Source organism: Copadichromis virginalis, linkage group LG1 (assembly GCF_057382275.1).
Source record: "Copadichromis virginalis isolate Kocher_CV1m ecotype Utaka linkage group LG1, C_Virginalis_male_GT1.1, whole genome shotgun sequence".
Classification (NCBI taxonomy): domain Eukaryota; kingdom Metazoa; phylum Chordata; class Actinopteri; order Cichliformes; family Cichlidae; genus Copadichromis; species Copadichromis virginalis.
Window position 1 is genome coordinate 18,507,480 of NC_140618.1, and position 26,187 is coordinate 18,533,666.

Below are 26,187 nucleotides of genomic sequence, written 5' to 3' on the forward strand. Positions count from 1 at the left end.
TGATTCTGAAGCATTAATTAAATAAATAGTGTATATAGTAAATATGTTACCTGTCCATCTTCTGATGTCACTTTTGTCTTTTTCTTCTTCTTCTTCTTTTTAACTCTGTCTCCAGGGGGCTGTTAAAGAGAAGATGCACAATAAGATCAGATTTCCACGGACCTAGAAGACTGCAGAAGTGCATCACTGTTGCTTTGTTTTCATTTTACCTTGGCTGACTCTTCCTCGTGCTTTTGATCCAGTTTATCGGTGTCTCTATTGTCATTCTTTGCTGGGTCGCTTGTTTTGTTTCTGTTTGGTTTCTCTGCCTCTTCATCAGCTGAAATTTTTTCTCCTTCGATGTCTGTACTACCGATCTGGTAAAAATAGGACATTGGCACTGAAAGCATCCCGTCACAACACGGCACAGCTACAACTCCAACACAAAACAATACCTAATACACGAAAGTCTGTGTTCATGATGAGAAGGTATATTAAGATGACATTTTAACCACAGCTTGTGGGTGAATTGTGACTTAAATTGTGGGAGGAGTTCATATTTTTAGTTCTATTCTGATCAATGGAGAATTTAAATAAACTGATCTATGTAAACAGTATTGATATGAAATGAGCTGAAAATTAAAAACAAACAAACAAAAGAAACCCTTTAATGCTGGTGACACTGTGACAGAAATATTTTTCCTTCATGGCCTTAAGTTAAGACAAGTTATTGTCCTATGAAAAAGTAATTAGCCCTAAATTTAATAACTGGTTGTGCCACCCATGGCAGCAAGAACCGCAAAGTGGGAATGAGTCTTTCACATTGCCATGGAATAATTCTTCAACTGTGGTTATAATTCACAGGGTTTTCAAGCATTACTGGCCTATTTAAGGTCATGCCAAAGCATCTCAGACTGAGGCAAGTGATGCCCGCAGTTCTTTAGATGATGTTCTGGGCTCTTTTGTGGCCTCCTGGATGAGTTACAGATGGAGTGATTTTTGTTGGCCAGCCACTCCAAGTTCACCACTGTGGCAGGTTTTCTTAACCTATGAATAATGACACTCACTGTGGCCTTAAGAGGGCTTGGTAACACCTTTCCACCTTTGTTTCTCATCTGTTCTTTAGTTTCTTTAGATGGTAGCACACTGTGTTGAGTTTTGAGATCTTTTAACCTACATACTACACTTTGTCTGACAGGTTCAGTTTCATCTAAGTGATTTATTGATTCAACAGGTCTGGCAGTAATCAAGCCTGGTTGTCAAGTAAAATTAAACCAAAGTTTCCAAAAACATGTTAGTGTGACAAATAGGGGGGGAATCAGGAAGGGATCAGATACTTTTTCACAGCACTGTAGGTTTCAGTTAGTTATATTAAACACGGTCTCACAATAAGTAGAAGTAAGTACAAAAGGCAGCGCCTGTACGACTCCCAACCCACTAGGATTATGTTCGTGTTGATGAGGAATCACACCGACAGCTGTCGATTGTCGGTCCATGTGCAATCAGCCGTACAGGGCATTTTAAAGGTAAGTTTTAAAAGAATAGTGACGCGCTGAAAACAAATACCAGACCTTTTCTGGCGGTGTTCGTTCTGATGGTATAGACAGAGCCTACATTTGGACGATTTTCTAAAGCGACAGCCAGCTGGGCATCATGTCATACGGCTAGTCCAGAGAGAGCTAGCCGTAAACAGCTGCCATTAAGACACTAACTTTATGCTAACTTCATGATAAGCATGAGTTGGTGGGTTACACCGTCACCTTACCAACTCGTAAATGTTGCTGAAATTTTTCTGAGCCTTGCTTTTCTTTGCCTTTCGGCCGTCACTTTTCTTGTTGGAAGGAGAAACGTTAGCCGTGTCCAACTGCTCCTCTTCAGCCTCAGCCTGCTCCTCCGAGGTGTCACCTAAAGTTAGATCCCCCAAGTCTAACGCCTCCTGGCCTCGCTGTTTCCCTTTAAGCCTTCGAAGAGCCCGGGTAGACATTCTCTGATACTCATGAGGTACATACACTTGAATATTAACGACTAAAACTGTTGTTTTGCTAGCAGACAGACACAGCAGACTAATGAACTGAGGACGAATTCCATTGGGTTCCTTTTCTTCTTCATCGAAATGTTTCTGCGCTTCTCCGTGTGTTACTGCCATCCATAGGATAGATGAGGAATTGCAACAATAAATATAAAACTGTCACTACGCAAAGTACGTAAGAACAGGAACAGGCACGCAATAAATTGTCAAACTAGCAAGACAGAGGATGGGAGAGCAAGATATGTCTACTAGGGAATACACAACCCAAGCCATTAAAAGCTATGCAATTTAAATAACTTGCGCAATTAATGACGCTAGATTTATCGATAAATTATCAGAACTTGTAAAATGTGTTTATATGACCTACATCTGAATTTCATACGAGTTGAACTTATTTTGACATTTGTTAAGTTATGTGTTTCTATAGATTTTCCACACTTATTTCATTATTTAAAGAAAAATCATGAGCATTACAATTAAGATCAGTTGTTTTATAATTTCTTTTGAATGATTTGAAAAATAACAAATGAATCAACGAAACTGATTTCATAACTAGTCTTACTTTGCCTTTGGATCAACATCTAATGCAGCACAACTTCGTTTGTAGTTCTCTCGTTGAACAGGAGGTGGCAGAATTAACCTACTTTATAAACAAGACAAACAACTTTTCTAGCAGCATAAAGAACCCGTGAAAATACGCCGATTTAAGGACATTAAATTGAATATGAATCATATTGTCTTGATGATTATTTTAAAAATACAACATATACATTAAAAATGCTTTTAAATAGATCAAACACTGTACATTAGTGCTAGGCCCCAAACTAAAATGAAGAACAACTGTACCCATGGATTATCATCTGACAGTATGCATTATTCATAAAACATGAGGGGTAACAAAAGATATAATACAATACATAAACATGCAGAACTTGTCTGACAACCAGCACCTAAACCAAATGAATGATCCTAAGATTTTTTTCCCTTTGTAAGCCAACAATTGATGGCAATATGACAAAAATGCAGAAGAAGAAAGAAACAGCTGAGACAAGAAAGGGAAATTCTGACATATTGAAATTGTGTACATTTGCAAAATGGGGAAGTTGCATTGCTTAAAATAATTTACCACAGAAACCTTGTAGAATAGAGATTTAAAGAATACGCCTACAACACATAATGAGTCAAAGGATAAAATGAGTTTATTTACAACACAGTGAAAATGCTAGCAAAAAGTTTAATAAATGGCTTAATGTCAGCCAGATACAGTCAAAAACAGCAGGTCAATTTATTCCTGTTAAACAGCATTGGGATGAGCTGCTTTTTAAGAAATACGTAAAGGGTTAAAACACAGTGTAATTATTTTGGATGCAGAACAACTTAAAACAAATTGACAATATTTGTTAGCGGATGACACTTAGCAGCTACAGTGTTTACATTTATATTCTGTTGTCTGATTTTTCTTTCTTCATTGAACAAATTATTTCCTTCATTTTCTCCTCCCATTTTTCTTAGTTGAGTTGAGTTAAGGAGGTGTGTGTCTAACTTGTTGCCCGGTCAACAGAAACACTAAACTTCAGAAAAACGTTGTTCATCCAGAGTTACACAATCCAGTAAACTCCAACTGTAACTGGTTATGGACTGAAGCTATACTGCTTATTCATCATCAGTAACAGACATGGGGTTGTCATAGGCTGATTTTTCAAGGTCGCCTGCTTGTTTCCTGCGCATCTCTGGAGGAGGTCTTGGTGGTGGATTCTGAGGAGGATTCTTGATGCTCTGTGCAACTGGTTTTCGGGTCTCCTTCCGTGGAAGAATGGGCTCCCAATGCTCGCCTCGTATAGCGGCCTACAAAGCAAGAAGATGACAAATCAACAATGACTGGCTTGTGGATGATTAAGTTAAGCATGACTGAACGTTACTGTTCAAGTCTGAAAATTAGGAAGATTATTATTACTGGTCCTTTTCTTTGACACTCACAGTAGTTTAGAAAATATAAAAATAAACAGTGCAACCTCGAAAGCTTCCACAGAGATCCACAGAGGTGTTGAGGAATTCAGTCACACCCCTAACTGTTCAGATTTCATAACTACATCTTTCAACAGAGGTGCCAGTAACGAAACAACCTGTTCCTTGTTGCTATTTCCTTGTTTCCACTAACTGGCCAGTTCCTGCTTCAGTTAACAACTTTATCAAAAAGTTATTTAACTTGCTGGACAAAAGAAAAATAAATGCGTTAAAAGCTGCAAACTTACTGCAAGGTAGATGAGGCTGGCAATGCCAAGGCAGACACATCCGAGAACAGTGGCAAGCATAAAACCTCCAGGTACACAGATGCTGAGGGAAAAAAACAAAAACAAAGGAATTTGATGACAAAAGACAAAATAAACCAAGTCATAATTCTTGACTAATCGACAGTGATAGAAAGCTGTTTGGCAAAGATAGCAGCTGAGATAAGGAACTCACGCAGCATGTAAGAATGCCCTGACATAGTAGTTCCTGGTCAGTGGTCCAAAGGCTTTTACGCACACAGTGAAGCAGTACTGGCCTCTGAGAGAAATTAAGACACAACCATGAGCAACTTAGAACTTGTCCATTAAAGTCCATCACACATCCAAATGAATAGTGTTTGCTTACGTTCTCTCCACACTCGTGCCCTTGGCCCTCTTGCTTCTGGGATACTCAAGTAGACACACAAACACCCCAGCAGCACTAGTTATCTGTCAAGGTGTTTTCTTTAAAATAATGTTCTTTATTTACATGCAAAGTGTCACACAGACATAAAAACAGAAACAATATATCATCATCAGTAAACACAGTGCACTAAGTCAACAGGACCAAAAGAAGTCAGATAAGAATGCTCACTGAGATAAGTCTGAGAAGTGAAATTGAGATAAACACTGGTGATGCTGAGCGGTTCAGCAGGCAAAGACAATAATGAATGAGAGCATTGTTTCTAATACAAAAGAGAATATGTCCATTATTTCATAAGAATAGCTACTGGGGGGAAAAGAAAGTACTTTCCCATGTTGTATTTTTGCCATTAATGAATAAAAAGAAATAATGTTCTTGCATGTCAGTGTGAACATTGTTAAGCACAGCATCGGTTAAATCCATAATACTAGAACATTTGGTCAGGTTTGATGTTAACTTGCTGCATAATTGTGCTTAACATACTGTGTGATGCATCATATACATTTGACAGTTATTGTATTAATAACACTCATTCAACTGCTTGTCAATAAAAACACCAATTCAGTCACTAATGAGGCCGGAACAAAATGCCTTTTGACATATATTAATAACTTTAAATAAGCCTTAGAGAGAAAGAAAATTCACCCACTGAGCTGCGAAAACACTTCCTGATGGAAAAGATAGGAGAGGAATGGCTGCACTGATTGAGCAACAATGCAATAGAAACTAAAATGACATGTTGTGCAGAGAAGGATCTCTGAGCACAAAATCTGTCAAAGAAAAAGCAAATGGTCGTCAGCAGCTTTAGACCACACGGGCTTCAATTTGTGCAGCTAAGAAAAGTAAACAGAGCACACAGTGGGCCCATGAGTGGACATGCATGGCTGGAAAAAACATATTGCCTGGTTGATTGGCGATGACTCTCTTTCTGCAGCATTTAGATGGTGGGGTCAAAATTTGGCACATCATTTAACGAATCGTTACTGTTTTAGTATAATTTGAATGTAACAGCAGAGTATTGTTGATGAGCATATGTGTCCCTGCATGGCTACAGTGTAATTGCTCATTTCACTTGGGCAGTGCACTACGCAGTCTCAGACTGGTTTCTTGAACTTAAAATGGCCTCCACAATCACCACACCTCAATCCAACAGAGCCTGTTTAAGATGTAGTGGAGGACAGATGAATCACATCATCTGTTCTATCACGTCAATACAGACCAGAAAGCTAAAGGCTCTAGTATTAGCTGTGTAGCCTATAATGTATTTACTTGTTATAAGTATGTCAGCTTCCTGTATGCAAACTGTAGCCTGAATACATACTTTATATCAGTTCTAATCGAGATTTTTGTGACATAAATAACATCTGTACTTTATTTTAAGTTATTTAGCATATTATTATTTCTACAACACAGAAAAAGCTTAATAAGCCAAAAATCCAGACACAATTAAAAAATACAACTGAAAATAAAGGATACACTGCATAAGCAGCAAACTGCCACCCTCTGAACTGTCCAGCAACGCCTACGATTCCTCCTGTGAGGAGAACTGAAAGAAGAAAACAGGAAGATAAGATTAAAATTATACACTCCAGCAGACTGCACAAACAAAGAGATGGTAAACTGTGCTTTATTATGTTGTCAGAAACACTCTGTAAATGAGCTAGACAAGAGGCTAAAAGTATAATTCCCTTTGAAAATATTCTGTTTGAATTAAACCGCTCATGTAACCGAATAAGACAAGAAACACGCTAAATACCGCCCCCCCTTTCCCTCCATAATAATAAAGTTTTCATACTCACTTAGACCCGACGCCAAAGCCTGCTCATTAGCCCACATCGCCCACTCAATCTTCCCCATTATGTTAACCTAACAGCACCTCTGCAACCTCCTGGAGCTCCTCCGGCGTGGATTACCGACGGTGATAATAGTTTCTACAAGGAAGAAAATGTATTTACGAGATTTGAGGGGTGCAGGAGGGCAGGTCAGAGGGCGAGGCTTGTTCTGCCTTAGCCAATCTCCGTTTCAAGCGTCATGTCCGAAAAAAATGCAGCGCTACAGCGGAAGAGGAAGAACCGAAAACTCCTGGCAGGTAACACAAGGAAAAGAAAGACCGGCTTTATCCCAAGATATTCACATTGTGATTGTTGACTGTGGCGGTGATTGTTAGGTTACCGGAATTTGTAAAAGTTTTGTTTTTTTCCTTATCTATTATTTGCTGTCCTTTTTGCTGCTTCTGTACCAGAATTATGAGTCAATCTTTTAAAGTTCTGAGATTGAATAGAGAATTATTTTTTCATCTGGATGAGAATCGGATGATGACAAAAATCACAAACAACAAATGAAATCTTGACCAAAATATATTTTATTGTGTGCCAATGACATTGAATTGACATGAATTAAATATGCACTGTTGATCGGAAATGGTGATTAACAAGAAGAAACAAAAAACTGTACAGACAATGATTTGATCAGACAGGTCAGAGAACAATGGGTCAGCTCCAGTCTCCGGTCCGATCTGTATTTATGACTCAGTGCATTGCTCACTGCAAGAGTTTCCACTTATTTACTACCAGAGAGTCAAGGCAGTATCAGTGTTTATCTACCTACAGACACACAGAAATGATTAAAGCTATGAAAGAACACAAAGGAGTAATGATGATATGAAAAGAGACCAAACAGGACAGTTTAATATTTAAAGGGAGACGTATCATCTTCCGCTCTTGTGAGGAAGGTGTCTGGTATTGCTGCGATAAAAGTTGTATGCAACTAAGTCACATCGGCTTTCCTGTTGCTCAGTAGAACTCGCTCCTTTAGAGCTGCAGGAGGAAATCACATTGTTTTCTTGGGAAAACCATCAGATAAAAGCAGGTGCTGAGTAGGATCCTCTACAACACGCGGGCCTGGTCCAGCCTTGAAGACAATACAAGAAGATGAAACAACAGATTAATTATGTGTGTCTGAGTGTTCACAGCTTCAAAATTATACAATTATTCTTTCCACTTGGAAACGTTAGCTTTTCAAATGAAGCACTCACTGGTCAAAGGTTCAGATAACTGTCATGGTCTTTCAGTGCCCTAGTTAAATGGACCAACGCAAGACTATGTTTCATAACAGCATGTTGAAAGGTATTGCATAGACACATCTGAACCTTCTTGCAATCCTACAGCAGACACATCACTGCAGTTTTGTGCAGCATAGATGGATCATTTAAATCTAAAACCTCTGTATCTTTCAGCTGCTGTTTAAAGTAAACCTATAATACAAAGTTGGAGTAATTGCTTGTGTGGATAAATATGAGTGAATACCTTAGTACTAATTATGTAGTTTATTCCCTTTGGCATGGGTTCCAGACCAATACCTTGCTTCAGCTCCTCAGAAAGAGAAGCACAGTTGACTGGAAGACCCTTAATAAAGCTGCAGAGAGGAAAGAAGCACTCAGTGACACATTTTAAAAAGGACTGAAGGCCAATACACCTTAATAAGCAAAAATACAAGTCTACCATTTGTTCTAAAACATTATTCAACATTAAGATGCAACATTAAGTCCTCTGTGGAAGTCCATTTAGCAGCATTTGCAGGTTCAGGTCTTCATAGACATTTCAGATTTATTCTTCTAGGCAGGTTTTTTCTAGCTCAGGCTATTTCTGTGTTTTCAGGTTGTGTGCAATTTGAAGCAGGTTATCTTCATGTTCCCTTTCTGAAATCTTTACATCCCTGCGTCTTCATGTCCCTTCTGTGGAGAAAGACCCCAATAGTATGCAAGCATCCTGATTCACTTGCCTTCAGCAAGATAATAAGCAGTGCCTGGTATTAGTCAGAAATAGTGGTCTGCTCAGGGAGTTAAGTGTGTGGATCATTTGACCAGTAAGTTGGCTGTCTTTCCAACAGGTTTTCACAACAACTTGAGGACCTCTGAGGTTCAGTCAGAGCAGACCTTTCTTGCTTGATCACTTATTTTGGTTGGATGGCAAGGTAACTTCTGGTAAATATCTTCTAGAGATGTTAATCTACTGAGTACAATGCACTTTTGGGAACACTCAAAACCTCAGAAATGGTGTTCTTGACCAGTTTTGTGGGCAGTTTTTACAGAGTTTCCTGGACTTTGGGCCTTAATACAATATGATTTGTTAGACTTTCTTTACAGGCACATGCCTTGGTAAGCTGTGCTCAAATCATTTAGGTTTCCACAGTTATGTTGTAGACACGTGTCAAAAATAATTAAAGCAAACAGGATGCACCTGATCAAAATGTTGAATGCAACAGCAAAGGGTTTAAACACCTTGGTAAGAACTGATTTCAGTTCTTGATTTTTAACAAACCAAAACAAGTTTCACTTTCACAAATTTCAGAGTAGGTTAATGGGCAAAAGGCCTGCTTTATCAGCTTTAGATTACACGAAAAGACCTAATACTTTCCACTGTATATATCTATATATATGCATTTAAATGTTGATTTTTCAGGATTAATTAATTGCTATAGACGGATTTTAAAGGGAATGAGCTTAACATCCTTCAACTTACTCTGCTCCGTTGGTTTCTGGGGGAAAGAAATATTGAACCATGTGCACAAACTCAGGAACGTGCTGCTGTAAAGTGAAGATCACAGCATTGGGCCCTGCATCAAAAGTGTAGGCTACCTATAAAGATAATAAACAGAATGTGACTATTGCAGAAAAAATGAGATTTTCCTGTCTCCAGTTTAAAACCATCACACATCTTTCACATCTTCTTTACGGCATCATAAAAAAATGCATTATTTTAACACATGAGGAAATTAAGTTTTCTTTATTTCATTGAAAGCATGGCATGGTGTTGAGTGATGGACTGGCAACATGTCCACTGTTAAACTAAACTCTCGCCCTATATCAGCTGGGACAGGCACCTGTGACCCCAAGTTGGATGAGTGGTTAAGAAAAATCAATTTCATGGAAAAACAATAAAATAAAATGTAAATAAGGGAATGGAAATACAAATATGTATAAATAAATAAAGTCCAGTGCCCAGATATTTCTCCCATAATGTCACTGTAAAAGCTGCTCACCCTCGTCTCCCCGTAATGCTTGTTGTAACGATGGACCAAACTGATGATCTGCTGCGAAACATGATTGAGGTAGAAGATAGGGGGGTACGTGTCGAGGCAGGTGGCATGAAACTGGTTACTATCCTTCATGGTTAGTTCAGCAAATGCTGCAAAGTCCTTTTTTCGTATTGCTTCAGTCATCTCTACCATCCGGCCTGGGACAACAGATTCAGCGCGGTGCTAACACAGGCACAGGTATGACAGTCAGACATGTGTTGTATTAGTGAGCTGGGTTTAAATAAAGTGCCAATCAATATACATTAAAATTCTGACATTTGCAGTATAAGGTGAACACACCTTTAATAGGCAGCTTGTTTTTACACTGGTTTGCATTCCAGAGGTGCTGCCAACTGGCTTCCGCTCTGCACTGGCCTGTGACAGAAGTGCATCAAATTGATGTAACTTTTGCATTCCTGCATTTGTAAAAGCGCAAATTCATCAGTATTATTTTCACTTATTTAGTGTCACTCTTCTATACCCACAATCAGACCTACCACTAGTACGAGGATTCTGAGCTCAGGCCAGTGAGTCTCTGGCTCCACCTGCTGGGCTAAACTGTCCTTCCCATCCTCTTTGTTTCCCATGATCCACTGGACGAAACCTCCATACATGCTCCGGCATGCGCTGCCAGAGCCTTGACGAGCAATCCCAGACAACTCTCCTTCTACTCCAAACACCCGAGCCAGAGAGTAAACTGTGCCACAGAACAGTCAAAAAAAACAAAGACACTGGGACTAAGTGAAGCAATATCAACTATAAGAAAGATGGAGAAGGAGATGTTAGCAAAAGTGAATTATAGCACAGACAAGCTCACCCAGGCAAGCAAATCCAGCTGCTGAAGAGGCGAGTCCAGCAGCAGTGGGGAAGTTGTTAACTGAGCAAATGTGGACTTTGTGTGACAAACTAGCTGAATCCACGCCAGAGTCTCCATCATTACGCCTCTTCCGTGCCAATCGTCGAACTAAACATAAAGAAAAAAGAAAGAAAACTACATTGTAGTATGCACTCCTTTCTGTCTGCTCTATGATTTTACAAATATAATGCACAACACTCACTCTCTCTCAGACAGGACTGCAGTCTGGGATGGGTTATGTCCTCCTCTTTACCGTTGAGCCATATTCGATCCTCCTGAAATGATCTGCTGGTTGCAACTGTAGTGGTTGTTTTCAGCTAAGCAGAAGAAGAAAGGAAGGTACGTCGGTATCAAGCTGCATTTACAGTGGTGTGCAAAAATCTTGAACCATCCCTCATTTTTTTCTATTATGTTTCCAAGAACCAGACCTTTTTGTAGTTTTTTAAGAGTGCTCGAGAGCAATAGTTCTCCAGGCATTCTGAAGTTCTTTCAAAGTTTTACTTTGGACATTGGATGCTTTTATACACATTTTTAGTCCAGTCCTTGTACCTAACCACTTATAGAGGGATCTGTTTTTGTTTATTAAGCCACTTAAAACTGATTTATCAATCACTCAAGCATAAAAAGGCACCTGACTCAAGGGATGAACCAGTGTTATGTCCATACATAACAGACCAATTAGCCAAACCAATTTTAAATTGTATCTTTAAGAACTTTGTTACTTCAGCCATTCCAAAACATTTCGTGATTTCTTTAGGTAAAGCTACATAAAATATAAAAATGTATTTTTGCACCAATAAGATGATTCCCAAAGCGTTATTTGCCAAAAGCATGTCTCATCATGGGTGTGCAGTGTGTTCTTCAAAAAGGACCAAAGAACTGACAGATCTTTACAGAGAACAGAACAAAAAAGCAGCAAACATGCAAAGAAGAGCAAAAGAGAAACTAGAGAAATAATGGTGCTGTATGTAGTAGTGTATGTTATTACTAATATAACATAATATCCAACTTGAAGCCCGGAGACATGTGAAAAGCACAAAACACAGTGTATGTCTGTGTATCCCAGTTTCAAGGGACAGTGCAAAAGTGATGCCAATCGTCTGTAATCTGAGTAACAGAGAATTTCTTCCAGATTGTCACAATACTTTTCCCCCCAATATTCATTTAGTAGAATATCTAATAGACGTGAACAGGTAAAGTTTAATATAACTGTGTTCACACTGCAAATACTAAAACAGCAGGTAAATATTTAAAGTTTGTCTAGCAATCCTAATTGAGACTAACAGTAATGTTATGACATAATATTCTCTTAACAGTCTATTTTATAGAGACTTTGGCTCCATTCAGTGAACTCTTACTGCCACAGCAGCAGTTTATTCTGCAGCTCTCGACAGGGAAACACGACGAAATGAGAAAACATAGAGAAAGAGTGTTTTTTTTTACAGACACAGGCTTCGTGAGGATTTCGTTTTAATTAACATACCTGGTCTTGATGCAATGTGACGCTCAACGATGAGTTAATGGGTAGAATTATGTCTTCATTTCTCTTGCCCCCTGAAAAGTAAGAAGGCTTTAACACGGAGTCCTCAACCGAGGTGTCATCAGCCTGATATTAGGATAAAATATAAATAGACTCGAGAGTAATTCAGACCTTTAATAGCCAATATTCAGTCAGACATTAACACACAGGCACTGTCGATTCAGTTTTACTTGAGTCCAAATGATACAACCGTAACAAAACAATGCTAACTCAAACACAAGTCCAGGTGATACTTACAGTATTTAATGACAGCTATATTCACTGGAGCGGTACATGTAACTATATGTGGCTGCTCAGTTCTGTCCTCCGGCATGGCTCTGCATATACACTAATAAAAAGACTACCTGAATGTTTTTTAAAACACACTGTACAACCCTCTCCCCGAGTTTAGCACTCTCAGCGTGGCTGCCTGCACCTTACTGTAGCGTTTCCTAGCAGACTCACCGGATTGGTTAGTGATGAACATGTGACTAACCCGAGCACCAATCAGAGTCGGGCTGAGTGTACTGAACTCTAAATAGCCAATAAGAAATCATCTGACCACGGTCGTGTGAAAATGAGGCAAGCGTAAGACCAACCCAGACCCCTGTCGTCGGTGTTAGGGTTTATTCAAGTCAACGCAATTTTGAATTATAAACGCAATATGAATTAAAAATCTTAATAAGTGCTCAGGCAGGAAATGACTATTGTGAATTAGAGATAAGCTGCAGGATTTAGTGCTGAAAAGGTACTCGGTTATTGTATTTGACATGTAATGAACAACTGAGGTACATTAAATGCTTTCTTATACTGTACATCATTATTGGTACTGACCCCGATAAAAACAGTTCTGTCAGTATGGTGACTACAGTGATTTCGGACAGACTTTTATAGAGATAATAAAGTATATTAATATAAAACAAATTTCCTCATTTTGCATTTTATTTCAAAAGTTGTTGGATACATTTGGCAGTCTGTTAACTCCTGCTTCTGAATTGAATGTCAAAATGTGAACTTATTTATAAAGCAAAAAGTCCAGAGTCAATTATCCACCTCCATAGACTGACAGTCTACCTTTGTATGGTGGGGACGTTACTGTGTATTGATGTTGTGATATTTGATGTTCAAGTCAGTGGAATACAATTTGTGTTTAATTCTAAATGGAAACTTAAAAAAAAAAGAAAGATTTAACACTCATTTAAATGGTGAAGGACAATTTTAGAAACAGTCCACTAATAAGGAAAAACATTTCAATTTAAGGCTCATTTAATTATATGTGAACCCTCAAGGTACACATCAGCAACAAGAATCCTAGAATAACAGCTAATGGGATAGTAGCCTAGATGGCAATTAAAGAGTAGACCCACATAAAATGCATTAACATCAGTATCATCTGCATTTTAACTAGTTTCTAATGTTTGAAGAAAATGCATGAACGGTGGTGAAAATAAAGGAAACTACTGAGATGGACTAGGAGAGTCAAACAGTGCCATGAGCTGTCAGATAAGCAGTAAAAATTTGTAGCATCTAGATTGAAGAGTTTACAAAATAAAATGTTAATTGACATTGTGTTCAACAATCCCACCAAATGCTGCAATATCAAAGTCCTTGTTTTCCATCTTGGTTGGTAGTTTCCAAAGACACACAGAAGCTAGTGTGGCATCTCAGGGTTCAGCTAACAGGAACACACTAGTCAGCGATCCTGTCAGAGTCCCAGCAAAGCATGTCAACTGCTCTGATTTGGTTGCTCATTCCAGAGCTCCTGTTGAAAGTTAATAGTCGTCCTCATCATCCGAGTCCATCACCCTCCGTCTGTTGAACTGTCAAGTAGAGTGTATTAGAAATGTAATACATATAAATTACAGGAAAAAAAATCAAATGTATGTGACATTTCAGAGAAACTTACTGTAACGGTTGTCTTTTTTTCTGTTTGTTGACTGACTTTTTCTAGGATCTCGATCAAGCCTGATTCTGTAATCTGACAAAAGTGGAAATGAGTTTATTCAATATGTTTTGCTAGAAGCATTCAAAGTTAAAGTCATTTGAGGAAAAAAAGAGTTTTGAGAGGAATGCATAGTGAAAAACTACATACACTCTTGCTGCTTAAATGAACTTAAATGATCGTCAGTCGTGTGACCACCTCTGAAAGCAGAAGTTTGGCACTTTGCTGGCACCATGCAGGCACCTTGCAGTTGAGTTAACTGCAAACTCCACTGTACACCACTGTGGGCGATCGTGGCTCAAGAGTTGGGAGTTCGCCTTGTAATCGGAAGGTTGCCGGTTCGAGCCTCGGCTTGGATAGTCTCGGTCGTTGTGTCCTTGGGCAAGACACTTCACCCGTTGCCTACTGGTGGTGGTCAGAGGGCCCGGTGGCGCCAGTGTCCGGCAGCCTCGCCTCTGTCAGTGCGCCTCAGGGTGGCTGTGGCTACAATGTAGCTTGCCATCACCAGTGTGTGAATGGGTGGATGACTGGATATGTAAAGCGCTTTGGGGTCCTTAGGGACTAGTAAAGCGCTATATAAATACAGGCCATTTACCATTTACACGGAAATATTATAGTGCTAAATCTGCCTGGCAACTATAGCTTGGCTGAAGGTGGTTTTACAAGATACTGAATGGTGGGGTGTATTTAGTTTTTCATAGGATCGCAGAGAGTGCTGTGAAAACTTTTTCCCCATGTCTGTACTTTCTTACCTTTCCTCCCAGCTTTCCAAAACGAGCCATTTGAATGAGATAGTTTTCAACTGCATTTGCCTTTTCTGGCTTCACCAAGGCAAGATTGCTCACTAAAAAATAAAATACAATGAGACAGCACTATTAATTTCCAAAGAGGAGTTTTATTAGGATGAAGGATATACAGTATATGAAACCACACTTACATCTCGCACGGGCAGACTGGTCTAGAACTTGAGCCAATATGGAGTTCCTCATATCTGTTTCTCTGTAATTAGAAAACAATTACATTGGTCAACTGAGACCAACTAAAAGAAAACAAAAAGATACTGCATTTATATAGAAGTTAAGCAGTAAGAATACCAGGTTGGTCAGCTACACTGAGAGTTTAGATATTACATATATGTCAAAAACTTTCAGTGCTGGCTCACAGCGGCTCATCTAATTGTTGGGGTTTCTCCGTATTAATGTAATGGGTCTATACCTTACAATAATAAGCACCTTGAGGTGACTGTTGTTGTAATTTGGCACTATATAAATAAGACTGAGTTAAATAGGAAAAAATATATTCAACTGAAGGTATATATACACATTTCTGCTGTATGGAAATATTTTAGTTCAGTTACAAAAAAAGTGCAATACTTAAGGCATATAACAGTTAGTCTTTAAAAAAAACAGTCCTTTATGCAAGTACAAGTACTATAAACAGGAAAAATTCAGCTAAAGTAGTTTCTTTTTTGATCAATTACACATCGTACCTTTGTTTGGCCTCCTCTGCTTGCTGATTATTACCTTCCTGGAAGTATACAGGACAGCACCATTAAATACAGATTTTATTTATACATTCAGCTAACTGGTAGACATTTTATTTTATTCCATCCACCAATCAAACAGTACTTTAATGTTGGTAATGGTGAAAATTTGATAAAGTAACTTATTCGCTGTTATTTTCAGGTCTGACGATACAAGAAGGACCATGAGAGCAATCTCTTCGGTTATGTTTTCAAGTTTCTTCGTTTTGTTTTTAAAAATTCTATATTTTACTTAAACCAGTATAGCAAAGTATACCATAATGGCTTATCTTTAATCGAGTTTGTAAATTTGTTGCTTTGGATATTTTTTTAATGGTAGGTACTCTAGAAAATGAATTAAAGTCCAGTATGTTCTCTATTTTGTAACAAATAAAGTTAGACTACTGTCAACAAACAAACAAAACTCATATGACAGATTTATATATAGGCACATTCAGTGAAAAGTTCCAATTACAGTCTTCTTGAGGTAAGTTGGATATCATCAATGAGATTTAAAACCCACTGATCACTGTATTTTTTGAGGTCACAAAAAGACATAAAATAGAAATTTATGAGTGTCAAATATTTTCAAAAACAATGACAGAAACCCAGACACGTGAGGACTCTCTAATCACTGCACTGCATGTGAATTAGTATAAATACTTATTTCTGACATATGGTAATGTATTAGACTATTGACAGTTCACCAAACACGTCAGAAATTGCTGCCGCTTACTCACATGCTGTGCTAATGTCAAAGTTTAGATAAACACACACACACACAAATTATCTGTAGAAAGGAGGAAGCATAACGACCACTCCATCAGTAGCAAGTCTAAAAATTTGTTCAATTTTGTTCCAACAAGCCAGCGCTTTGATTTTCAGAGGGGTAAGCGCTGACTGATACAAAGCTAGCACTATGGTGATGTTAACACATCTAGATGAGGAAGCAAATATCATCTGCACCAAACATGAGGCTCATTAAGTTAGCTGTGTATATCCCTTAAGTTAGAGTTAAGTGGTGGTTTGTTTTTGTTTTAGCTACACTAGCTAGCAGTATACTGAACTCAGCATCTCCATATAAGGCGGGTGAAACCATGCTTTCCGGTGCCTATTCGGTTCTTACCCCTTGCTTTGCCTGTAGCTCCGCCATTCTTTGCCGCCTAATCGCCTCTAATTCTTCGTCTGCCATTTTTTATAACCGTAATATTGACCTAAAAGTCAAAACTGGGATGGTGTATCGCAATAAAATTCCCACTAAACTGCTATCACAGGCTAGGCCCAGCCTAACTGAAGGAAGGATAATCGACGTCAGAAAAACAGATCCGACAGGCTCGATCAATCAATGAGAGAGTCAGGCTCACTCAGTCGTGCACTGTATCATTATGCCTCTGAAGTTATATATTTTATTCTCCCAAGTCTTAATAATAATAATAATAATGGATTGGATTTATATAGCGCTTTTCAAGGCACCCAAAGTGCTTTACAATGCCACTATTCATTCACATTCACACACTGGTGGAAGCAGCTACGGTTGTAGCCACAGCTGCCCTGGGGCAGACTGACAGGAGCGAGGCTGCCATATCGCGCCATCGGCCCCTCTGGCCAACACCAGTAGGCGGTAGGGTAAAGTGTCTTGGCAATCATTATAACATTTTTTCCCAGGAAGTCCGTTTGATTTTTCTCCAAAATATAAGGTTAGGGTAGCGCTGTGGCCAAAGTTACCACCAATAATTACTTATACCTCATAGGGGTAATACTGAAAGAAGGATCTCTAACTGGAAATATGAAAAATCTTAACTTTATCCTACAGCGATTTGTATGGTTCTTGTGATGATATACTCTCAGGTTTCACAGGACCTGGAGGGGTTTCTTGAAGGTTACTGTCTTTTTAAAGGCAGTGCACATGTAACACAATTGATCAATCAATATGTTTCGATTTGTATCACATACAGAAACTGGTGATTTAGACAGATGTATTATTTGATCGTTTAGACCTTACACATCTTAAAATAACAGCTTACAATAATTGATATGGTAGACTAAAGTACAGCATATATTAATAAGTTTTTTAATTAGTTTTTTTAAAGAAAGAAAATATGGTATTGTGGCACTATTACAACAAAAAGAATAATTGAAATGGAGTATTGTGCCTTGTCAATATGTCCAATATGTGTGACAGTTCATTCAGTGCCATCATGTGATGTGTCAAACAGCTGACAGGTGGAGTAATCTCAGGAGGTTCCTCTTGCTTGATATCTAGCTCCCTCTGTATGTACTGTAAGAGAAACGACTCAGAAGCAGAGGGATATGGTACTTTTGCCCAGGGTCATTTATGGTGAAGACAATCTTCAAGAAGAAAAACAGAAAGATTACAGAGATAAGATTAATATTCAAGCCCATACAAATGGTTTAAATTGGACACAAATTTACCGAGTTAGTCTCAAAAATTGTGATGACACCACAAGTAAATCGTGAGATATCAACAGTTTTAGCATTTCCTCACCTCAACATACGGGTAAAAGCAGGTCTCTCCCATACTCGCCCAATACTGAGCCGTCTCAAAATGCATTTTGTACACACCAGATTTAAATGATTGTTTTGCGATAAGTCCAGGGCAACGTCCATCATCATTAGTGGTCCTGTTCAAAAAGCATAAGATCGAAGAGCTTTGCACAAAGACATCAACTTTTACAGCAGTCTTTGAGATTTTCAACTAATTATAGGTTTCTTGGTGATGCTTTTTTTTTCCAGGTTCTTACCCGGTGGTGATTAAATTCCAGGTGTTTGTGGAGGGGTCTTGTTGATAAAGGCTGAGGGCCATATTTGACCCGGGGACACCCATTGCAGTGTTCAGCACATGTGTGGTCAGAGGACTAGGTGATTCTGACATTGCTGTGAGCTACAGACCGAAGACATAGGACTTTAAACAGAGCAGCTTAATATGGAGGAATCACATTAAAATAGTAATATTAAGATGAAACTATATCCACACATTTGCATCTTACAAATGAGATACTGGTGCTGGTGTAGTTTTCTTAAAGCACCAGTGAGTTCTTGCAATGTTAAACTATCTTTGGCACTTTAAAGATTTTAGACAGCAACCACAGCAGAACCCTTGGTTTAAATTTGCCACAAGACTGTGTTCAATAATTAAAAATAGCATATTTTGTTATATTTGATATTGAACTGTTAACTAAAACTAATGTCACCTCAGCCATAAGTTATAGTACATAACAACCTATCGACTATATAATGCTGTTTCACTTTATTTTAAAATCACAAATCTTCAGTTTTATCATGTATTTCTTAAAATGTTACACTTACCTTATTATCAGGCAAAATCTGACTCTTCAGTTGCTGCAGCCTGGAAGCGCTCATGAGCACTGAGGAATAAAAATTCTGGGTTTGCAGCTTTTTACTGAGTAATGTAATTTTATGGTGTATATGTAACAGCTTCAGATCTTTATTACAAAACCCCCACAAAGTTCTGAACACTGTCCTCTTCAGTATGACATTCAGTTCACATGTGCTTATCTTTTTGTCAACAGCACGCTAGTTATGCAAGAGCTCCTTTTGTCACACTTCGTTTTCAGCACTTTGAACTTGGATGATTAAAGTTGCTTCCTCTGGGGCCGAGCAGATTAGCACAGTAAATGGCAATAAAAGTAACAAAGTTGCATTCTCACATCTTCCCCCTGCTTGAATTTCACAAAAGAATATTCACAACATAATTTTATATGAACCACTCAACCTTAACCTCCAGCTTCAAATTCAGCTCCCGGAGTTCAGCATCAGAGTTGTTAAATATAAAGGCTTGTTGATTTTATTGTTGACAGCAGAGCTCTGCTTCACAGTTCATAATGGTGACTTTTTAGCAGTGCTGTTCTTTTTTTCTGATGCTTCCATATCAAACTATATCATCAGGTACATGCTGACATTAGAGCGCAAGATGGCAATGTGGTTAATGTGCATCATCAATCACTAAAAATCACCAGGCTGTCCTATTTGGCTACATTTCACTTCATGTCTTCATCTCATGTTTGTTTATTAATCATTCATATTATTACTGATGAGAAAAAGAGAGCAAAAGATTTTTACATGTCTTAGTTTTTAGTACCCTATCAGGTCCTTGTGACCTATGGCCTAAATTAAACTGAAACCTGGCCATTTTCCCCACGTGGCCTCCGTATCTCAGCTTAGTAAAGCTTTCCCTTTCTCTCTTAATTATCTCTCACAGGCTAATCCAGCTTTCTAAAGAGACAGCTGCTGATGGAAAGGCTGCATGTGGATTTTTGTTTTTCAAACTCTGACATATATAAAAAAAATGAGTCATATTTTGTTTCAGTGTTTTCTGACTCAGCAGAAATTCACAGGCTGCTGGAAAGTCTTATCAAATGTCTGCTTTTGCCTCGGTCTTTCAGAATAAAAACACAACACCACAAATAATGTTTATACTCAATATGAAAATACTTTTACTACAATGACAATGAGTATTTCCACTTGGCAATATCTTAAGAATGCAAACAAAAACATGTAACACCATAGGAATTATAATAATATCATTATTTTCTTTAAAAAACACACAGAAGTCCTAAAGCAAGATTAAAATTGTACGGCTAAACAATTACAGTAAAGTATACAATAATACACATTATTACACTGACCTGGGTCTTCGCACATCTTAAAGTGTCTAATACATAGAGGAAGAGAGTTATAACATTACTCTAATACACTTAAAGGAGATAAAATACTCTTTCCTTCTGAAAATACTTAATGGGTATAGTATATCATTCATACTCATACCTACAGGTGGAAAACAAACCATTTATCTCCTGAGTGATTATCCAGCTAAATTCTGATATCTGGAAAATATGAGTTAAGGTTTAAAAATGAAAGAGCTGTGTGCAGAGTTTAGAATACTTGAAGTAACACCGAGTTCATTTTCATTATACTGTCCACACAATATTCCAGTTCTAGTGTTAATTTGGAAATAGCGGCATGTTTACATGGTTGAGAAAAACCCATGCTTAATTAATATCTAGTCCTATGTGTTTTGTGCATGATTTACTTCAAGGTCCTTAAGGCCTTTAGACATTTTGTAACACTGAATGATTTTGCTGTTTCCAGCGGAAAGGAAAAAAACCCAAAAAAATGATGAACCAGCTGTAGAAACACTCATATTAACAGTATCTATAAATGATTAATGTGTGTAAAGTCTGACATTACTCTATGTCATCTGTTTTCGTAAAAACAAAGAAATAAAAACCCAGAGTGACCCATGCATGGTAAAAAAGTACAATCTGAACTGAAAAATTAAACTAATGAGGACGTGCTTGAAAACCTGCATACTATCTGATAGACACCAGTGTGGTTGCACAAAGACTTCAGGTCCTTTAGAAGTCCATGGGAAAATGACTTTCTGACTTGACCCCTGTAAACACATTCCTGCTCAGTTTATGGGTTCTGTCACTCATTTTTGGTCACACTGAATTAAAAAAAAGAAATTTGTTTGTTTTATAAACCTGGGTAATACTGTGTTTCAAAATAGAGGCTTATCTGTGGTACGAAATCGCACGCTCATTAGCAAGTGAGACGTCACTCTCCAGTTTGCCAAATGCTCATCTCCAGGCTTCAAAACAGGACTTCAGAAACCAGTGTGAGACATCACGGTAGCTACGTCCATCTTTTATACCGCCTGTGACGTGAGCAAAATAAACTGGCAGGTTTGTGTCATTATGATTTAATGATTCATATCTATTTTGCTGAAACATTGAGATTCATGCTGGAGTGTTGCTGTTGGTGCAAACTCACTCATACAGTAGAACTGGTTCATTTCAGGTAGACGTGTAAAATTTATAAAGTCATCGTTCTGTTTTGTTTATTTGTTACAGCAAGGTCACGGTCTATCTGTCACTCTCTTAGGTAAGCCTGTCAAGTTCTGGTCAGTTGGATGTATGTGTACTTGCTTCTCAAAATTGATCTGTATCTGGATCATGGTCACGTTAAACGAGTTGCTGTGATTCAATTAAATGCATTATGTTATTTGATATGTACACCCTATGTTGAGCTTCTGATGTGGGTGTTAGCCTGATGGCTCAGGTTCTCTTCCTCCATGTTTGGCACCTTATCCATGTCTTTTACGTTTTCTCACATTCCTCCTTCATATTTCCTCCTCAGGGTCAGAGCTGTGGTTGCTCATCTGTGACAGACAAACAGGCAGACAGACAGTGGGAGGGAAACAAAGAAGGCGTTTCATTAACTGCCAGCTCAGAATGACTCAGGAGAATTTTGTTATGCCAGTATACGCTGATTTCAAGAAGCAAAGTCTTGCTTAATGTCCAAGCCACTCATAAGACTGAAATATGTGGGCTTCTTGCCTGTATGACTTTCAAGTAAAAACAATGTTTTCTAAAAAAAAACCAAACAATTATACAACATTACTCCCCATCCATATTCACAAAATGTAGCCCTAACAGAGACCCAAATAATGTTCCAGGCAAAATATTAAACTTTTTTTGGTCATAGCATCTGTATCCCCTTAAACTAGCATATGCTTCATAAACATCATTTACCGTGTGGTGGTCATCGTCAGGCTCTCTCAGGTCAGGGCTCTCCTTGTGAATTCGATGGCGGGAACTAGGAGGCGAGAGGGAGGAAAGGGAGTGCTCTGGGCTGCTGGGTGATGCAGCATATGGTGAGCCAACTGGACTATCCTCTCTCAGTGGAGACCCTGAAAAAAAAAAAGAAAAAGAATAAACATATGTACACACGACATTCGCAGTTTTATTTGAGATTAATTGCTGTTCGTACAGCGTATTGAAGAAAATTCGTGTTCTCTGATTTTATACTAGATGACAGGTAGAAAAATGAGTGGGAGTGACAAGATGAAGGACAGATGTGATGATAGCGAGAGGGAGATGAGAGACGGCAAGGCTAGACAGTGAGGGACAGGGGAATGAAGCAAAGCTGGAGATAAATTAATATAAAGATGAGAGCTATCTATCAGCCAAGGTCAATCAAAGTAGACAGGAGAGTTTTAACACAGACTTTTGCAGGTGCAAATCCACAGATAGTAAAATGAAGGTTGTCCAGGACTGTTTTTTTAGTCGAATGTTGTGATAATGGTTTCAAGGTTAAAGTACTGTCTTCACTCAACAACATTTAAGTGTAGCAGTGACTGAGGGGTTGGGAGCTCAGAGGAGGTTGAACTGCATCAAGTGAGAGGGAGTGGTGTAAACTCAGTGTTTCAGTTATGGTCGGTTTAATTAAGGCAGAGGCTAAAATAATTTCCTTAAGGAGGACAATAGAGCTTTGTCCTTTATTCCCTGAGACGTTTTTTCGTAGCCAGCTGCAGTGACCTGGAGATGTCCACATGAGGGCAGCAACAGCACTTCCTTCTGTGTGTAGCGATCGGCTGCCGTTCACAGTACTTGATTATTTGCGTTTGCAGAAGTCTCATCAGTCAGTTACTTCAACCACGCTGTTTGTTCAGCATGTTCCATAATTTGATCCCAATCATAAATCTATACACCTCTCCCCCGACAGCCTGGATTCAACTTTTTAAAAGATCCTGACTGGGGGAAAATAATTGATTTGTCAGGTAAAATAAGAGTGGCTCCATCCATGCAGTGCATTCCCATCCCCCAGTTTCCCTGCAGTACAGATCCTGAATCGTTTTGATTGGGGTTGTGACTGGAGGAGCTAATCAAGCAGGAATCTGAACGTGGCATATTGCCGGAGTCCTCCTTAAAATGATTCTGATGTGCAAATGGATTATCTATCATTCGATCTTACAGCCACCCGACTCCACTGTCTTTCTGAATGAGTGTCTCACCTTTGTGGTCATTCCTCTGTGTGTCCATCCTGTCAAGACTGTCAAGCAGCCCATCGATCTGTGTCTTTATCAGAGTCAGCTCCTTTTTAATCACCTGCAACTCCTCCATCCCCACTGCAAGGACAGAGAGAGCGAGAAAATGTAAGCGGCATTAGGAAATTACACGACCTGGAAACACCTTTGGAAAGAATTCTGAATGTACTTCAGCTAGTGTGAGACCTCTTTGAGGACACTGGAGCAATATACAGTTAGGTCCATAAATATTTAGATGCATATATACATGTAATTTTGTCCCTGTACATCACCACAGTAAATTTTAAATGAATTAAGATGTGATTGAGATGCAGACATCATCAAATGCTGCATTTCCTCCTTCTATCAGCAGTCACATCATCAAAAAACAATAGTGATCCGGTTCCACAGCCATACATGCTGTATGCCATGCCGTAAAGTCGTATTGGACATACATGCAGTATGCTTCAGATCATGAAATGTTCCCTTTCTCCTCTGTACTTTTCTATTCCCATCATTCCGGTACAAGTTAATCATGGTTTATTCTGCCCAAAGAATTTCTAGACTGATGATAAAGACTTTTATTCTGCCTCTGAATCTACTGTTTGGTTCACTTCTATCAACATCTGTTTTGACCTCATACTAAGAGTCCCTGTGAACAACTACCAAATTCAAGTTCAATACTTGGAAACAACTCCATATCTTTGATCTGCTTGTCATGGAAAAACGAGGGAACGGGCCGTGAAACTGCTTGTCAGTCAACTGTCTAATTAACTCTGGGAAAATGGAGGACTAGAAATTTCTGCAATTTCTAAACAATTAATGCAATGATTTTTTTCAACCCCTTGAATTAAAGCTGAAAGTCTGCACTTCAATTAATTGGTTGATTTTAGAGTTCACTGTGATGGTGTGTAGAGAGACAAAACTACAAAACTGCCAGTGTAAAATGCATGAGTTCTTTTTTATAAAATATATTTATTAAGCATGTAAGTTTAAATGCATAGAACTTTACTACCATTTTAGGCAAACAATGGGAACCTACATTATCCAACTTGTCTAATTTAAGATGTAAAATAAAGCCATTTATTTTTTTAAAATTTGTTTGTTACGTTTTTTCCACAACAATCAAATCTCAGTGACATCCCATTCATATTGCTCACACTTGGCTGTGGCTGAACAAGTAGAGTGGGCTCTGGAGCTTTTGGAGTGGGTTCTGTCTCGGCTGCGTCTGTGCCCAGAGGAGTAGGAGGAGGAACGGGATCGCTTGGCAAGACTGGGTCCCAGGGGTAGGGGAGAAAAGGAAGCTGGCACACGCTGGTAGTCATACACCCTGTAGATTAGGTAGACACATTTTTAACAAAAAATATTGTTAAATGACTGTTTTCATGCAGCAACTTGTGTTTTTGTGCTGTAGCTGTGTCTGTGTGATTTTGTGCTTGTGTCTGAAATGATAATCAGAGGCTGGAAACAATGCATTTTGTCACACATAGGTGAAAATGACTCAAATTAGAAGCTGTATGCAGATTATTGTTCCGCAGATCATTTGAGCTGTTCACAGCCTCCGTACAGAGTACACAGCTTTTAGATCCACCGTTTCAGGCAACAGGTGGTGATGACGTTTCATGCTCATGAGGCCACTTTAACTTTCACTCAGATGGCAGATTGATGCAGGGCACACTGCAATGCTCAAAACTGGGACTAGTTTGCTTGTATTTTATTTTGAAATATTCTCTTGCTCAGCTGAACGTATATTGTATGTTTTCAAAGTTCTTTAAGTATCAAATTCAAATCAGCATTCATACCTAAACTTAGACTACAAAAAAATGTAATCATATTCAAACGAAGTGAAAAGAGATGCAAATTAAAGCAGTTGTCCAGCCGTCATAAATAAATATGGGGGGGTCTATTCTATGTTCCTTTGACTTGTATTTTCTATTTATCAAATGCAAGAGAGTGAAACTGTCTCACTCTCACTGTTGCCTCCTCCCTGTGGACAGCTCCATGTCTCTATCTGTCACTGAATGTAATTGGTTCTGTCAGGGCCAATCAATAGCTCCCCGGCAGGCTAGTAGTGCCGGTGACAGGGGGTGTATCACTGTCAACCTCTATAGTGGTTACAAAAAATGACACTGTGTGTTTGTGCATGGGTGTTTCAAAAATAGAAATAATGATGTGACTGAAGAATGCAATGGCCTCGACACTCACTGACCCAGTGACCAGGTGAAGCTACAGAGCTACAGGATCCAAACCAACCAATCATCACTTGGCAAACCTGTAGAAAGTGTGGGAAGCTAATGTTTTGAATGGTACAGTGCATGCAGAAAGTATTCATACTACTTCACTTGTTCCATACTTCTACACAATGACATTGTTATTATTCTTTATTGAAGCACCTATGCTAGCAATTACAGCCTCAAGTCTTTTTGAGAATGATGCTACAAGCATGGCATACCTACTTTTGAACAGTTTCTTCCCTTTTTCTTTGCAGAACTTCTCAAGATCCCTCAGGTTGGATAGGGAACACCCTGCACAGCCTAGGGATGTTCAGTCAGGTTTATGGCTGGACTATGGCTGGGTCAAGGAATTCACAGTCGTTGTCCTTTTCTAACCTGAAACTTTGCTCCAGTCCAACGTTCATAGCGCTCTGGAGGATGTTATCATCAAGGTTCTCTCTGTACATGGCTCCATTTATCTTTCCCTTAATCCTGACTAGCCTCACAGTTC

At 38.7% G+C, this 26,187-nt stretch overlaps 6 protein-coding genes across 6 annotated transcripts in view; all 6 read right to left on the minus strand.

Moving 5' to 3' along the window:
* tcf25 (TCF25 ribosome quality control complex subunit) overlaps nt 1–2,140 on the minus strand; it is a 94,697-nt gene extending 92,557 nt beyond the window's left edge. Inside the window, exons 1-3 of the mRNA XM_085452905.1 lie at nt 1,745–2,140; nt 210–356; nt 51–119 (exon numbers count right to left, since the gene is read on the minus strand). Of these exons, the coding sequence (XP_085309031.1) occupies nt 51–119; nt 210–356; nt 1,745–2,125 (597 nt within the window). The 5' untranslated portion in view covers nt 2,126–2,140. The remainder of the gene's footprint in view (nt 1–50; nt 120–209; nt 357–1,744) is intronic.
* Nucleotides 2,141–3,189: 1,049 nt separating this feature from the next.
* Nucleotides 3,190–6,669, minus strand: cyba (cytochrome b-245, alpha polypeptide). The gene is made up of 6 exons (XM_085452908.1): nt 6,499–6,669; nt 6,176–6,245; nt 4,643–4,717; nt 4,472–4,555; nt 4,261–4,342; nt 3,190–3,853 (listed from the first exon to the last, which is right to left on the minus strand). The coding sequence occupies exons 1-6, from the start codon at nt 6,554–6,556 to the stop codon at nt 3,662–3,664; spliced, it is 561 nt and encodes a 186-aa protein (XP_085309034.1). The 5' UTR covers nt 6,557–6,669; the 3' UTR covers nt 3,190–3,661.
* Nucleotides 6,670–7,043: 374 nt separating this feature from the next.
* Nucleotides 7,044–13,328, minus strand: mvda (mevalonate (diphospho) decarboxylase a). The gene is made up of 10 exons (XM_085452909.1): nt 12,409–13,328; nt 12,115–12,185; nt 10,834–10,948; nt 10,593–10,739; nt 10,273–10,472; nt 10,076–10,150; nt 9,740–9,958; nt 9,220–9,335; nt 8,005–8,113; nt 7,044–7,609 (listed from the first exon to the last, which is right to left on the minus strand). Exons 1-10 carry the CDS (start codon nt 12,482–12,484, stop codon nt 7,529–7,531), a joined length of 1,209 nt encoding a protein of 402 aa, XP_085309035.1. The 5' UTR covers nt 12,485–13,328; the 3' UTR covers nt 7,044–7,528.
* Nucleotides 13,329–13,398: 70 nt separating this feature from the next.
* Nucleotides 13,399–16,943, minus strand: pdcd5 (programmed cell death 5). The gene is made up of 6 exons (XM_085452911.1): nt 16,741–16,943; nt 15,582–15,619; nt 15,030–15,091; nt 14,845–14,936; nt 14,057–14,128; nt 13,399–13,970 (listed from the first exon to the last, which is right to left on the minus strand). Exons 1-6 carry the CDS (start codon nt 16,804–16,806, stop codon nt 13,923–13,925), a joined length of 378 nt encoding a protein of 125 aa, XP_085309037.1. The 5' UTR covers nt 16,807–16,943; the 3' UTR covers nt 13,399–13,922.
* Nucleotides 16,944–17,662: 719 nt separating this feature from the next.
* Nucleotides 17,663–19,140, minus strand: uraha (urate (5-hydroxyiso-) hydrolase a). Its single transcript, XM_085452910.1, has 4 exons — nt 18,942–19,140; nt 18,377–18,516; nt 18,121–18,256; nt 17,663–17,963 (listed from the first exon to the last, which is right to left on the minus strand). Exons 1-4 carry the CDS (start codon nt 18,993–18,995, stop codon nt 17,874–17,876), a joined length of 420 nt encoding a protein of 139 aa, XP_085309036.1. The 5' UTR covers nt 18,996–19,140; the 3' UTR covers nt 17,663–17,873.
* A 920-nt stretch (nt 19,141–20,060) lies between these two features.
* The window catches only part of LOC146718598 (uncharacterized), a 38,018-nt gene continuing 31,891 nt past the window's right edge, over nt 20,061–26,187 (minus strand). The window contains exons 4-7 of the mRNA XM_085452913.1: nt 24,624–24,793; nt 23,452–23,565; nt 22,190–22,347; nt 20,061–21,816 (exon numbers count right to left, since the gene is read on the minus strand). Of these exons, the coding sequence (XP_085309039.1) occupies nt 21,778–21,816; nt 22,190–22,347; nt 23,452–23,565; nt 24,624–24,793 (481 nt within the window). The 3' untranslated portion in view covers nt 20,061–21,777. The remainder of the gene's footprint in view (nt 21,817–22,189; nt 22,348–23,451; nt 23,566–24,623; nt 24,794–26,187) is intronic.

Excerpts from the sequence above, each read along its gene's own strand:
- uraha (XM_085452910.1), bottom strand. The coding sequence starts at position 18,995 with ATGAGCGCTTCCAGGCTGCAGCAACTGAAGAGTCAGATTTTGCCTGAT. Across the intron at positions 18,517-18,941 it reads AGATTTTGCCTGATAATAAG|CTCACAGCAATGTCAGAATC; the intron begins GTAAGTGTAACA and ends TTCGGTCTGTAG. Across the intron at positions 17,964-18,120 it reads GCTTTTACCCGTATGTTGAG|ATTGTCTTCACCATAAATGA; the intron begins GTGAGGAAATGC and ends TTCTTCTTGAAG.
- cyba (XM_085452908.1), bottom strand. The coding sequence starts at position 6,556 with ATGGGGAAGATTGAGTGGGCGATGTGGGCTAATGAGCAGGCTTTGGCG. Across the intron at positions 4,343-4,471 it reads AGGGCATTCTTACATGCTGC|CATCTGTGTACCTGGAGGTT; the intron begins GTGAGTTCCTTA and ends TTTTTCCCTCAG. Across the intron at positions 3,854-4,260 it reads CCAGCCTCATCTACCTTGCA|GCCGCTATACGAGGCGAGCA; the intron begins GTAAGTTTGCAG and ends CTTGCTTTGTAG.
- mvda (XM_085452909.1), bottom strand. The coding sequence starts at position 12,484 with ATGCCGGAGGACAGAACTGAGCAGCCACATATAGTTACATGTACCGCT. Across the intron at positions 10,473-10,592 it reads AGCTGGATTTGCTTGCCTGG|TTTACTCTCTGGCTCGGGTG; the intron begins GTGAGCTTGTCT and ends TCTGTGGCACAG. Across the intron at positions 8,114-9,219 it reads CCAGAAACCAACGGAGCAGA|CTTTATTAAGGGTCTTCCAG; the intron begins GTAAGTTGAAGG and ends TCCTCTCTGCAG.
- pdcd5 (XM_085452911.1), bottom strand. The coding sequence starts at position 16,806 with ATGGCAGACGAAGAATTAGAGGCGATTAGGCGGCAAAGAATGGCGGAG. Across the intron at positions 15,092-15,581 it reads GCAGAGGAGGCCAAACAAAG|AGAAACAGATATGAGGAACT; the intron begins GTACGATGTGTA and ends TTCTAATTACAG. Across the intron at positions 14,129-14,844 it reads TTGGAAAGCTGGGAGGAAAG|ATTACAGAATCAGGCTTGAT; the intron begins GTAAGAAAGTAC and ends CACTTTTGTCAG.